The following is a 13267-nucleotide window of genomic DNA, read 5'->3' as shown; positions in this document are numbered from 1 at the left end:
TCCTTGGCGGGCTTCCCAGGAGCAGGTTACTCTTTAACGCACGGCCGCCCACCTCCCCCACCCCTTATGTAACTCCAGGGGCCGGGTGGCGGAGCCCTCCCTGACATTCCGGGTCCAGGTCCCACCCTGGGGCGGCCACCGGGCGGGCCGGCTCACTGCCCTGAGGACCCACTGGCCTAGGGACCAGCCCCCAGGGCTTGCCTCCCTCCCTACTTGGTCTTCTGAGCCCGACCCGCCGGTGTCCCCAGGCGGAAAGAGGGGAGGTTTTAAACTACTTTCCCACCTCCCCACACTCCCCGCCCGCCCAGCCTCCCAGGCTTTCAAGAAGAGCAGGCGGTGAGGCAAGGCTGTGTTCGGCGCCTGAGCTGGGGGTTTATTGAGAGGCTGCCCTGGACCCCAGGGACCCCACAGGCTGGCAGCCCTGCGATCTGGAATTTGTGCTGTCAGCTGTGTGTGGGAGGAGACTGTGGGGGAAGTGAAGGGTGGCACGCCACTCTGGAGGAAGGACCATGGTACTTGGGTGTTTAGACAGGAAGCAGGGGGCTCCATGCCCTGCATATGTCCTCTCCCGCTAGGAGCTCGAGCTAGAGGGCTCCAGGTGCACAGAAGCCCCCATCTCCTGGATGCTCTCATACACGTTTTCCAGGAGGCTCTTGTCCACACCCAGACCCCTGAGTGGAAGGACCTCGTAGGCCGAGTCACCTCTCAGAGCCAGAACTGCTCCCCCTCCATTGGGGTTGGGCTGGCATGTGGCAGGTCCTGGGTCCCTCCTTTTAGGCTTGCTGACCCTGGAGTACAGGAGGTCTACCTGGAGAGAGGAAGCCAACCCGGGGAGGGGTCAGCACCATCCGTTCTGCCAAGGACCTGCTCAGTCCAACCCACCCTGCCTCACATCCTTCACTATACCTGAGTGGCTGGGGTCAGCTCAGCCTTCCCCAGCTCCAGGCCTTGGGGACCCCGATCTGTTCCCTTGAACTTCTGGATGCAAGCATACTCAGCCACCACGGGTCTGGCCGCAGGCCCAGGCCTGGCACAGCTGCTGGTCAGCCATGACCCTGTCCACACCCCAGGGCTGACTGCCAGGCTGGCCCGGGGGATCGCAGCCAGCCCCACATTGGAATAGGTGGCCTCGGGGCTGGTGGAGGGCGCAGCCAGGGGCAGCTCCAGGTGTGAGAAGGCTGCTGGGGGCCTGTTGGTGCCTCTGGACACCTCTGGCCATTGCGGGCACAGGAGATCCATGCTGGCGGGCCGTGGGGCTGGGGCTGGGGTCAGGGAAGAGATCACTCAGGGTCAGGGGATGCCTGCCCACTGCCAGGCCCGGCTCTCCCACTGGCTCACCTCTGTTGCAGGGCCGGCTGCGGTGCAGCTCATGCAGTCTGGTGTCCGACTTGCTGAGGGAGTGGTGGTAGGGCCGTCTCATCAGTGACTGGGGGTGAGGAAGACTGGCTGGTGCCCTGCTGGCCCCACCCTGGCCCTGGGGACAGCCTGGCACTCACCCCTTCCACTGGCATCACACTGTCCTGCAGCCTGGACAGCTGCCTTGGCACCCGCTTCCTGGGGGCAAGAGGGTCATCAGGCCAGTGAGGCAGACACGCGGGTCAAGGGCATCGGCCCCTGGTCCGAGGCCCACAGGGAGGCATGTGTACAGAGCTGGTGCTAGGCCGGCCTGGAGCCCCACCCCTTCTGGCTGCAGAGCTGAGCCAGGCCCCACCAAGGCCAGGGGTGGACATACCTGTGGCAGGCTGAGCACAGCACCCACAGCCAGAGCAGGAAGGTGAGGCACCCTAGGACCCAGAGGGCAGGAGGGGCCAAGGGCACCTGTGGCCTCATCCTGCAAAGCCGTGGAAAGGCCTGGAGGCAGAAGACAAGAGGGCTGGGGGCTAAGGGACTGGGTACCTCCCTGACAGGCCCACTCCTGCGACTCCAGCTGCTGGGCGGTTCCCTCCCCCTTGGGCGCTGACTCAGCACACAGGAAACCCCCAAGGCTCAGCACCCCTCCTTCCTACAGAGGCTGAGGGGACACAGCCCAGGTGCCTACCTTCCCACCTCTGCCTGGGGACTCCTGGTGAGTGTGAGGTATGCTCTGCCTGGCCCCTGGGCACTTGAGTTGGTGAGGATGAGCAGGTGATGGCCAAGCATGGCCAGTGAGGAGGGGCAGGGCAGCTGTGACCTGGCCAAAGCCCTGCTGTGGTCACTGCAGCCCAAACCTGAGAGCCAGGGAGGCCCTGAGGTCACACCGTAGGCTTGCAAGCCATGAGCCACACTCACCTGCAGCCACATCCTGCCCAGGCATGGCTCCTGTCTCAGGTACGCCCCCTAGCTGTCCGCTACAGACGCTGGCCCCTGAGGGGCTGGAAAGCCGGTAGAGGGGGAGGAAGGGCTGCTCTGGGCATTGCCTGCCCCACCCCACCTCTCCATTCACCGCTCCAACTGTCTCTGCCACTGGACGTCTGCTTCCTGGCGTCTTACGGAGCTGCTTGAGGGGAGAGGGCGTCTACCCCACAACCAGCATGGTCTTGTAGTCCAGCAGCACAGAGCCAGGGGATGGGGTGTTTCGGAGGTGGAGGCCAGTCTGCCCAGACCCAGGGAGGACCCAGGCCCCAGTGACCTGACCTGGTAGGGCCCAATCCTCCCAGACCCCAGTCCTCAGCTGCCCGAGGAAGGCACTAAGCGGCCTGGGGCCCTGGCCAGGCTGGAGACCAGAGCAGACACTTACCAAGGCCGAGGCGCACGCCTCCTCCGCTGTCTGGGGCAGCAGGCAGCCTGGGCACCTTGAGGCGTGGTGCCTTTGTGCAGCCCTCAGCCCAGCTCCCACCTCACTTCCTGCCTGTGCGTCAGGCTGCGTCTCCCCACACAGCCACTCAGCCCCGCGCTGCAGCCTCAGCCACCTGCCGCGGCCCCGCCTGGGGTCTCGGCAGTACCGGGTGGGGGTGCGCTGTGAGCCGGCACTGTCCTGAGAGCTGGCCGTAGGTTGTCTCCACCCACGATGAGGTGGGCACACCAGGCACAGCACGGGAACTGGGTGGTCTTGTGGCCGCCCAGCCCTGGGGCTGAACCCAGGCTCTTGGGCTGCCAACACCCCCGGGGCCTGCCCGGTCTCCTCCCACCGTGGCAGCAGCGGCTCCACCCATCTGTGGTTCAGGCTACAAGGGGGGCACCTCAGGCTCTGATCTGCCTCAGAGCTGCTAGCACAGCCCTTTCTGGGAGGGCAGTGAGAATGCCAGTCCTCCTGGGCCCTCTGCCTCATTCAGGACCCCTCCAGTCCCGACCTGAGTCCTGGTGCAAAGACCCCTCCTCTCCAGAAAGACCCCACAGCCAGCCAAGCTTCCAGTGAGATACTACAGCAACATCACTTTAATGTCCATCCTGAGCGGACTCCTGAAGACACTGGCAGGTGGGCTCAAGGGGCAAGTTCGTGTTGAAAAGCAACCCCAGCCCCAGCGCCCCTCAGCAGTGTCCACGCGCCCTGGGCTGGCAGGAAGGCCAGCCGTGGGGTCTAGCCTGGGCTGGACTGGCCCCTCTACTGGTGGCGTCTGAGTCGCTGGGTGACGGCTGGTCTTGCAGAGGACAGTGGGGCCAGGGCCCCTAGGCTCTGTGCATGTGGCGCGTGGGAGCCCTAGAACTCGGTCATCTTCTTGTGGGTGTCTGCCTTCCTCTGTTCCCGCTGCAGGCCTGCCTCCTGGGCCTGGAGCTGCCCCAGCTGCCGCTGGGCGCCTGCCAACTTCTCCTGCAGCTGGGCCACCGTCACGCTGTGCCTAGAGAGGGGCCTGCCATTCAGCCTGGGTTCTGCACGTGGCAGCCCAGCCCCCGTCCAGGCCTCTCCCATCATCCTCCAACCCACAGCGCCCCCAGACCGGCCACCCTTGCTCAGGGCCAGCTTGCACGTGAATGGTGGGCGGGGTACCCACGCCAGGGCCTGCCCTGAGCCCAGGCCCGCACGTACCGGCCGGTGTTGCGGGCGAGGGCCTCCTGGATACCCCGGATGACTCGCTGGGTCTGCTCAATCTTCTCCTCGGTCTGGAGGAGCCGCAGGCTCAGGGCCCGCTTGGTGCTCTTGCTGGCATGGTACACCTCTTTGCCGCTCCTCCTCCCTGCGGGCGCGGCCCCTGCCTCCAGGGCCCCGGGGGCCCTGCCCCGAAGTTTCTCGTTCAGGAAGTCGAACACGCTCCGAGGGGGTGGGTGACCCCCAGGTCCAACCCCTCTCCCCCGGCATTTTGGGGGCCTGCTGGTGCTGGCCTTGCTGGCCCGGGTCCTCCTCTGCAGGATCTCCGCACACTGGTCCAGCGACTTCCCTCGCGGCAGCACCACGGCATGGATGGGCTCCACCCGGCCCTCCGAGTGTCGGCCCAGACCTGAGGGGACACGGGGCTGGCACTGCTGCTGGAACCCGGGCTGAGCTGCGGGAGCCCCCTCATCTCCCTGGTGCAGGACACACTTACCCTTGCCAAACTCATAGCCCATCTTGGCGAGGAGTCTGGAGCCAATGCCTCGTGTGTGCACCTCCCAGCCAGCGAAGGCGGAGCTGCAGGTCCCGGGGTCAGCAGCGCTGGGTTCCACCACTACGCAATCAAAGGGCAGTGGCTTGACCCAGACAGGTCCAAAGCATGCGGGGCTCTGGCCAGGGTTAGCCCAAGAGCTCAGCTCTGGGCTAGGGCTGCGATGCCTTGTGCCTCTGGCTCCCTGCCGGTGACCCAGGGCTGTGGTGGTGACAGCAATGGGCAGGGCTTGTGGCAGAGCCTGGCCCTCTCCATGCTTCTGGGCCACAACCTGGTCACATGGTGGCCCCATCCTGCACGGCCCTTCTCCTGACCCACCTTCCCAGGAAGTGGGCTCCGCTCCCCTCCACTTGTTGGCTTACATCACAGGTCCCACAGGGACCTCCCCTCAGGAGGGCCAGACACTGCCAGCCAATCCTCCTCCTGAAATTCTCCCTTTCCAGCTGTCTGAACGCAGCTCCTCCTCCATCCACCAGGCACCTGGGCCCTGAAGGGAGCCACTGGAAGGAGCTGCTCCTTCATGCGCACCAGGCATCCCTCTCTTCCCTGCCCCTCCAGTGGCTCCTGTGGGACTGTAATTGCTGACGTGCTTCTTGAAGATGAGGGCTGCATTTTTGTGTCCGTGAGTCTCTGGACCTACCCTAGACCTGCCCCACACTTGTTCATCAGCTCCAGCCCCTCTGGGGGGCTTCCACACCCAGCGCCCCCTTTGATATGCATCCTCTTCCTGACCAGGAGGAGTCTCTTGGGGTGGCTGCTGCCCACGCTGCCCGCCCCCGCCGTCCTGCTCCCAGGCCGAGCCGCAGCCATACCTCTAGCATAGCTGGGGTCGTCTGCATCGCTGCTGTCTGAGTCAGAGGACCCTGTGGGCTCCGTGCGCAGTGGGGGCAGGATGCTGTCCCCCTCCACCACGGTCTCCTTCAACAGCAGAGAGTCAAACTTGACTGTGTAGTAGCCGCTATCCACATCTGTAGGGGCACCAAGACAGCTGGGTCAGTGGCCTCAACACATGACAAGAGCCACAACGGGAGCTAGGAATAGGGTGGGGCCGAGGCCAAGGGTGGTTTCACTCCTCCTGGCCAAGGCGTGGAGTCCCAATGCCCAACCAAAGGGGTGGTCACACAGGACCAATGCGTGTGACGCATGGAGAGGGCTTCCCAGGAAGGGCCCTGTCAGGGAGGCCCTGGGCAGCCTCACCAGTGATCCGTGCTGGGTACCAGAGGCCGTCCTGCTGCTTGGCCAGACAGGCAGAGCCGGCCTGCAGAGAGCTCAGGTCTGGGTCTTGAAAGGGGCGCAACTCCTCCACAGAGACCACCTGCCCATGGGAGAACCTGCGGAGAGGGCCGCAGGGTGCAGACTCAGACATGGCCCACCAGGGCCGCGCGGGCCCAGGAGAATCAAGTCTACCTGCCTGGGCGCTGCCCTGGAGGGAAGGACAGTTACACACACACATGTGCATGCACACACACGCACACACGTACATGTGTGCACACCACAGGCACACACACACGCATATGTGTATTCCCTCCCTGTGCTTGAGCTCTCACTCTCAGGACGGACTGGGTGCCCCCAGGACAAGCTCCTTTGCGGGACTGCCTGGGAGAGTGTGGCTGGAAGCCCCCCCTGTGAGGAGAGCACCCCTTGTTTCTCTGCCAGACACAGGGCCTGGACACCATGAGTGAGCAAGGCGGGGCATGTGCTCACAGGACTCGGTCCTCCCCAGCTGACCAGGAGGACCTGGCTGTACCAGCGCGGCCCTGATGTCTAGACATCAGTGAAACGGTGAAATCAACATGCAAATTGGGAGAGAGGAGGAAGGAGGGGAGGAGGAGGGGCGGGGACAGAGGGCTGCAGCCTTAACTCTGCCAAATAAAGACATGAAAAGCCACCCACAGCCCCTGAGTGCCGCCGCTGCAGAGAGGAAACTGCTCTGACCCCACAGGAGCAGCCAGGACGGCACGGCCCCCCGCCCAGAGCCAGCGGGGCCATGGCTGCCCTAGCAGTGACAAGAGGGAAAACAGAAGGTACCTCCATCATGTCCCGGGGCGGACAAAGACAGCCTCGGAGGCCTGCCGGGGCCGGACTCTGGGCAGCTCCTTCCCACACCTGCCTGTCCTCAGGCGGCCAGGGCACTGCCAATGACTGAGTGGCACCAGCAGCTGCCAGACCGGGCCCCACCTGGACTGGGTGGACACTGCAGTTGAAAAGCCCTGCTCAACCAAGGAGCAGAGGCCTACCCGCCAGGTGCATTGGCCAAATACGCCCTTGACACACACATACCCTGAGACACCACCAGCCAAATGCCTGCATGAGTCCTCAGTAAGATGAGGGCCCCACAGTTTGTACCTTCCTCAACCCAGAAGGGCTTCCACGAGATACTTCTAAACAAATAATAATGAAAGTACGCACAGATTTAGCCACAAGGACGTTAACCAAATGTGAGATACTTGGAAATAACCTAGATTCCCAACTGTGGGGAGCAGTGAATGGCACACCCATAAAATGAACGTGAATCCAGGAGAGGGGAAGACTGACCAATGGAATGACAGGCACACCCTGGAGAGCTCTGCACACAGCCAACCTCACTCAGGACAGAGCGAGCATCACAAATGAGGCAGGAAGGGATGGGCTGCAGATTTCATCACAAAAAAACTAAACTGGTTTCCCATACCAAAAAAAACCCCACCCCAAAACACACCACTCAGTCATCTACCTCACAACGTTCACAAAAATCCACTCCAGAATAAGTAAAAACTTGAACCTGAGAACAGGCATTTAGCACAGCTAAGTGTGGTTCATCCCAGGAATGCAAGGGTGGTTCAACACGTGACCTTTACTCAATGAAATAAAGCGCATAAACAGAATGAAGGGAAAACCCAGGGGCGCGTTGACTGATGAGGGAAAGACATTTGGAAAAACCCAACACCCTTTCATGATAAAAACACTCAGCCAACCAGGGGGAGAAGGGAACTTCCTCAACTGGATAAGCAGCATGTCTGGGAAGCCCACAGCTCGCCTCCTGCTCAGCAGTGAAAGACGGGGTGCTTCCCCACGATGAGGGGCAGGCGAGGATGCCCGCTCTCCACTTCTGTGCGACACGGTACTGGGAGTTCTGGGCAGAGCAATCAAGCATGAGAAAGAAACAAAAGCAGCCAAACAGGAGAGGGAGCAGCAAAATAACCTCTATCTGTCAGTGACATGGCTGTGTATATAGAAAACCCAAAATGACCCACAGAAAGTCCCCTCAGAGCTAACAAATGAATCTGGCAACACTGCAGGATACAAGACTGACATGCAAAAATCAGCTCTGCTGCAACACATCACCAAGGACCACGCTAGGAGTGAAACCGACAGCTTCGTTCACAACGGCATCAAAGCGAGGAAGAGCCCCACAAACTCCCCCGCCCAAGGGTGAGGCTGCAGAGCGTCGCTGAGAAGCTGAAGACGACCAGCGTGACTGGAAGGACACCCTGGGCTCGTGAATTAGAATTGGCATTGTATCTGCAGACCCAGTGCGATTCCTGCCATCTTTTACACAGAAACAAAATGCTTTAAAACTGATACGGAATTACAATGGGTCCCTAATACCCAAAACCACCTTGAGAGGAAGGGAAAGCGTTAGAAGACTATGCACATCCTGACCTCGAGACTCACCACAGAGCCAGGCGTCAAAACAGTGCGTCCCAGGATAAACTGACCGTGTGGCCCCACAGACGAGATGAGAGCCGGAACTCAGCCCACACATGTGACCAGTCACGTCTCAACACGGGGCCCTGGCCAATCAGCCCTGCTGGAAGCTAGACCCTTATCAGAGCCCCGATTTATGTGGGAAAAATTAAACTTTTCAACAATGCTTTATGTCAGAATGGAGTAAGTTATATAAAATGTTCAAAGAAAGAACATGAGCCAAGACTCTCATATTCTGTGAAACTGCTCTTCAAGCAAAGACAAACAGAACGTAAGTAACGTGCCAGGCCTCCCGTGGCCTCAGACGCCCACAACGACCAGAAAGACCCTGACAGATGGAGCGAGGTTGAGCACACAGAGCAAGGTTTCTTCTGGGACGAAGGCTGAGAGTAAAAGGGAGATGGTGCGGGTCTAGTGCAGACAGCAGGAAGCATGCGGGTAGCGTGTGTAAAAACGTTTTCAACAGTTTTCAGTCATCACAGATAAAAAATGAGTGTTGTGATTCTGAGAGCATCATGTATGTAAAATGGGGTAAAACTAATTGTGGGACGTTTGGAGCCCATCCTCTTGTGTCCTTGAGGTAGAGAAGGAAACACAGGTGTGGCTCAGAAAAGATGATGAATTCACAAGGTATTCCGTCCTTAATAACAAGTACCTAGTATGTGTACAGATACAGTCAGTGTAAATCCGTGTGTCCACCTCCATCTCCTGGCTCTATCTGCTGCAAAGACCCAGAATGGGGGCTGCCCAGCAAGAGTGCGTCCCAGGGCCCGTCATGGGTCTTGAAATACCGCCTCCTGTTGGAAGAAGCAAGGGCCTCTGGGAGACTTGGCCACGTTTGGGCTTGAAGTAGGAAGAGCAGGGATGAGTGTGGAGTCCTGACTCCTGGGCCAAAAGGAGCCAAGGGTGGGACAATTTGAGTTTCAACAAAGATCAGAATCTCAGTGACTGAAAATCAAATATACTTAAATCCATGAGTCCGTAAGGCCATTGAACATTGTTTTAAAAGCGAATTCATCACCTTCTCAGGATTAAAGAGAACCAATTCATTATCTGGGAGGCCAAGTGAACAAGACAGAAGAGCTCGGCATGGTCCTGCCTTCTCTATGTGAGCCGTACCACTAAGTAGCCAGGTCGGAGGTGAGGAGAGGTGTCTCTCTACCACATTCCAGCAAGTAAATTAAACCCAACTGACAGAATTGAAAGATCTCTTTTGGCAACCTGCACCGAATCACTGGATGTAGGCGTCGGGCATCACTGGCAGCCAACACCACAGAAGAACAAGGAGACATCAGGCGCTTCCTTAGTAAAGAACAGTGCCCCGAGTCCCTGGATCCCACTGCCGGCTGGGCCGACGGTCAGAGGGTCTGGTCTTCAACAGCGAGACTGGGGTCCAAGGGCGGCGGGCAGAGGGTGTGCACGGCCAGATGCAGGCACAGCAGGGTTAGAACGTGAGCGAGTCAGACTACAATGTTCATGCCTGTGGCCCCAGTGACAGACCGTACAGAACATAAGGAGGCGACCACCAGAAAAGTCTGGACAGTGGTGGTTTCTGGAGGAGGGAGACGAGGAGGGGAGAGCTGCATGTAGGCTGAGACACAGGGAGAACTTCCGGGGTAACTGGCAAATTTGTAGTTCTGATCTGAGCGGTGAGTACTAGGGTGTTACAATGATTCCCATGATACACCTGTACTTCCTGCATGTGATTTTAATTTACGACAACAAGATAAAAATTTTAAGTCTCCTGTGTCCTTACTACATATTAGGTACTGTTCAAAATTTTTTAATTAATGCATATTAATGCATTCCATTCTCCTAACAGCCGCGAAAGATGATGGTCATCTCTGTTTTATATCTGTTTTATATGGATACTGATACATGGAGATTAAGTTAGAGCCAGTGCATGAGAGAATTCCCAATCTCAGCAATGACCGACAAAATGCAAGTTGAATCAAGAACACTTCCCCAGCTTTCAATGGGCAGGAAGCTGTGAGTCACAGAAGGCAAGCGCGGGTGGCCCTGGCGAAGACCAGGGCCTGGACACTGCCTGCCAGGCAGGAACAGAGAGGCACGTGCCCTCCATGCCTCACACCTCAGGGAAACTCTCACCCCACTGTGTATGAAAAAAGACACGTAGTACAATGTTCACAGCACATTGTCTGCAATAAAAACTGGACAACGTCAGGAGACAGGATATATAAAGTGTGGTGTACTCACGTGAAGAAAAATTACACAGTAGTTAAAAGTTCTATAGATACCAACAGGGCCTTCTCCCACCAACATGCTTAGTGAGAAACACAAGTTGCAAAATGAAGCCTAGGGTGATACTGTTTATTTAGAAAATAAAGCACAAACGTGTTCTATTTACAGACACACATGTTCACACAGAACTAACGTGCACTAGAGAGAGAGGCACCAACGCTGTGATGCCGAGCCTCCCAGCAGGGGAGGGGACAGAGTGGTGGGTCACAGTGTGCTTCAACATTATCTGTGTTATTTCACTTCTAAAAACCCAAAGCAAATGAAGAAAACAATTATGAGACTGGGGTGTGGTGATGTGGAGGTCTGCAGGCGGCACTGGTCCAGCCTGAGGTGGACAGAGCAAGCAGCCCCTGAGCGTAGTGGCTGGGAGCGCTGCAGAGCCTGGCTGCCCCTGTGACCTGGGCAACCGAGGGGTGCAGGACCTGCCTGGCAGGGCTGCTGCTCACCTGAGTTAGTGTGTAGGAAACTCTCGGAACAGCGCCTGCCCAGAGGAAGCAGCACATAGACACGGCAGCGCTCACCCTCATATGGGACCCTGCGCAGGGACGCGGGGGGACCCTCCAGAGGGACCAGTGGCAGAAAAGATGGAAGGGCCTACGCCTCTGTTCCTTGATCTGTTTGCTGGTGACACGGGTACGTCCACTCTGTGGGAACTCAAGCAGGCTTATGAACTACGGACTTTTCTGCAGGTGCGCTGCATTTCTTCAAAACTTACAAAAAAAGGAGAAAGGGAGAAATGCGCCAAGTAAGACTCTGGGCCCTGCAAGAACCTACAAAGAAATAAGACAAACTTCCTGGTTGTCAAGAAACAAAACAAAACAAAACAAAAAAATAAGACAACCAAAGAACTTGAGACAGTTACCCTGGACTACTGGCTAGAAAAGAAAAATTTTACAAATCTTCATAGATATTCTTTGCAAAGATAAAGTAAAAAGAAACAAAATTAAAGTTATGTGCTCAAGGAAAACATCATCACAACCACTGTGAAAACCTGAATATAAACAAGGTGTTATCGTTAAATTTGCTATGTGTGACAATGACTATGTTGATCAGTTAGATTACTTGTGCACCCTGAAGTATTTATAGGTGAAAACCCCAGCAATTTCTAAAACTTGCTTTAAAACCATCCATGGGCAGGAAGATGACACAAGACGTGCAAATTGTTAACAAACAATGAAGCTAGATGGGATGGTGGGAAGTCAGCACGCAACTCTGTAACGTCCTGTCTGTTCAGCAGTTTCTATAACAAAGTTTCTATAATAAAAGTAAATTGTAGATGTTTCAATCTGAACAGTACAACTGATGATGGTAGGGGTGGGTGGCGTCCATTCTTTTCAACAAGCCTTCCTACACTTGCTCTACCTGGGAAAATCCGAGTAAACCTCTTAACAAGGACACTGCTGTAGGAATCCCCTGGCCCCCAAAACTCTCTTCTTGTCAGTACCCTGCTGGGCAGAGACGGACGACACACAGCACAGAGGGCCAGCCGTGCCCTGGTCTCATCTGTAAGCCCCCTACCCCCCACAGGGGCCCAGGACCCCAGGCTTTACCTGCAGTTCTCCTTGAAGCGGCACTTCCCCTCCAGGAAGAAGGGGCAGGGCTTCAGGGACTTGTGCGTGGGGTAGAGATAGAGCACCCGGACGCCGGGGGAGCCGTCCTCTGCCTCTTCGGTGCCCACGATCATAGCGTTGTGATACTCCAGGGTGCCCCATGAACTGTAGTAGGGGGCGTTCACCTTCCTGCCGCTCAGCTCTGCCCCGTCCTCCTCGTCCTCCCCCTCTTCCTCCTCCTGCTCAGGCTCGGTGGGTCCAGGCCCTGTCTCTGCCTTAGGAACCGTCTCCAGCTCTGCCCCAGGGGCTCCTGGCACCTCGGCTCCCTCAGCAACGGCCTTCTGGAAAGCCAAGCAATCAGCATCTTCCCGGGCTGGGCGCTCTCCATCCAGTGTGGCCAGCAGCTTGCTCTTCCTGACAGACACCAGGCTGGCCTCGGTGAGCTGGATCAGCTCCTTCAGGTCCCCCTGCAGCTGGCGCAGGTCCGCCAGCTCGGAGGGATCCAGGCCGGCGCCCAGGGCCAGCTCCACCTGCTGCAGCTGCGCGTCGTAGGTGCGGAGGGCGGTCTGCAGGCTCTCCTCGTCCATCCTGCAAGGAGGGGGCTGCTTTCTCGCGGCGGGCAGGGGCGGGTCCCTGGGTGGGGACCAGCGCTGCGGGGGAAAGCAGCCAGACGAGCTCAGGACCGGCCACCCCGCAAGGCCGGCACCGAGCGCTGCGCCGACTGCCGCCCTCGGCGGACAGCCTGCGGAGCCGCGAAGGGCCCGCTCTCCCGGTTTGGGCCGAAGGGGTCTCCAGCTCCGAGCGGAGGAGCCAGAGCCGGCCCCTGGCCACTGCCCCACGGCCGCGGCTCCCTTCTCGGGCGTCCCGGGAGCTGCTGTCAGGCTCCTCCGGATTCTCCGAGTCTCGGGCCGGGGCCCCGGGCCCGGCCACCCTCCGCGACCCGCGCCGCCCGTCCCCGCTCCGCCGGTCACCTCGGACCCGGGCCCCGTCGCGTCCCCGGCCGGGTCCTCCTCCGCGTGGTCTCGCGGCCGCCGCCACACACCGCCCGGCGGCCTCACCGGCCGCAGCGGCCCAGCGCCCCGCTTCCGCCCTCGCAGCCCCTAAGCACTTCCGCCCGAGCGCCACCGCCGGCGGCGGAAGTGCCCGGCGCGGGGGCCGCCGGGACGGCCCCGCCCCTTCCCGGGCGGCCGGCCCGCGTCCCGTCGGGCGGCGCGCGAGGTCAGCGCAGGGTCGGCGTGGGGTCGGCGGGTTAGACCCGCGGCGGCGCGGCGG

General features: G+C 59.0%; 2 protein-coding genes across 2 annotated transcripts; both read right to left on the bottom strand.

The window, feature by feature from the left end:
- Positions 1-348: 348 nt before the first annotated feature.
- On the bottom strand, positions 349-3247 carry LIME1 (Lck interacting transmembrane adaptor 1). The gene is made up of 6 exons (XM_072944594.1): positions 2717-3247; positions 1733-1851; positions 1497-1554; positions 1339-1426; positions 907-1262; positions 349-808 (listed from the first exon to the last, which is right to left on the bottom strand). The coding sequence occupies exons 1-6, from the start codon at positions 3245-3247 to the stop codon at positions 572-574; spliced, it is 1389 nt and encodes a 462-aa protein (XP_072800695.1). The 3' UTR covers positions 349-571.
- A 78-nt stretch (positions 3248-3325) lies between these two features.
- ZGPAT (zinc finger CCCH-type and G-patch domain containing) lies at positions 3326-13127 on the bottom strand. Its single transcript, XM_031687613.2, has 7 exons — positions 12967-13127; positions 11996-12645; positions 5694-5827; positions 5309-5464; positions 4440-4559; positions 3944-4352; positions 3326-3755 (listed from the first exon to the last, which is right to left on the bottom strand). Exons 2-7 carry the CDS (start codon positions 12580-12582, stop codon positions 3617-3619), a joined length of 1545 nt encoding a protein of 514 aa, XP_031543473.1. The 5' UTR covers positions 12583-12645; positions 12967-13127; the 3' UTR covers positions 3326-3616.
- Between the last annotated feature and the right edge of the window lie 140 nt (positions 13128-13267).

This window comes from Vicugna pacos, chromosome 19 (assembly GCF_048564905.1).
Source record: "Vicugna pacos chromosome 19, VicPac4, whole genome shotgun sequence".
NCBI lineage: Eukaryota > Metazoa > Chordata > Mammalia > Artiodactyla > Camelidae > Vicugna > Vicugna pacos.
The sequence above is the reverse complement of the archived record's forward strand: the minus strand, read 5'-3'. Positions and strand labels throughout refer to the sequence as shown.

Excerpts from the sequence above, each read along its gene's own strand:
- LIME1 (XM_072944594.1), bottom strand. The coding sequence starts at position 3,247 with ATGAGGCAGAGGGCCCAGGAGGACTGGCATTCTCACTGCCCTCCCAGA. Across the intron at positions 1,263-1,338 it reads CAGCCGGCCCTGCAACAGAG|CCCCAGCCCCACGGCCCGCC; the intron begins GTGAGCCAGTGG and ends CCCTGACCCCAG. Across the intron at positions 809-906 it reads AGCTGACCCCAGCCACTCAG|GTAGACCTCCTGTACTCCAG; the intron begins GTATAGTGAAGG and ends TCCTCTCTCCAG.
- ZGPAT (XM_031687613.2), bottom strand. The coding sequence starts at position 12,582 with ATGGACGAGGAGAGCCTGCAGACCGCCCTCCGCACCTACGACGCGCAG. Across the intron at positions 4,560-5,308 it reads CGACCCCAGCTATGCTAGAG|TGGTGGAACCCAGCGCTGCT; the intron begins GTATGGCTGCGG and ends TTGATTGCGTAG. Across the intron at positions 4,353-4,439 it reads GGGCTATGAGTTTGGCAAGG|GTCTGGGCCGACACTCGGAG; the intron begins GTAAGTGTGTCC and ends GTGTCCCCTCAG.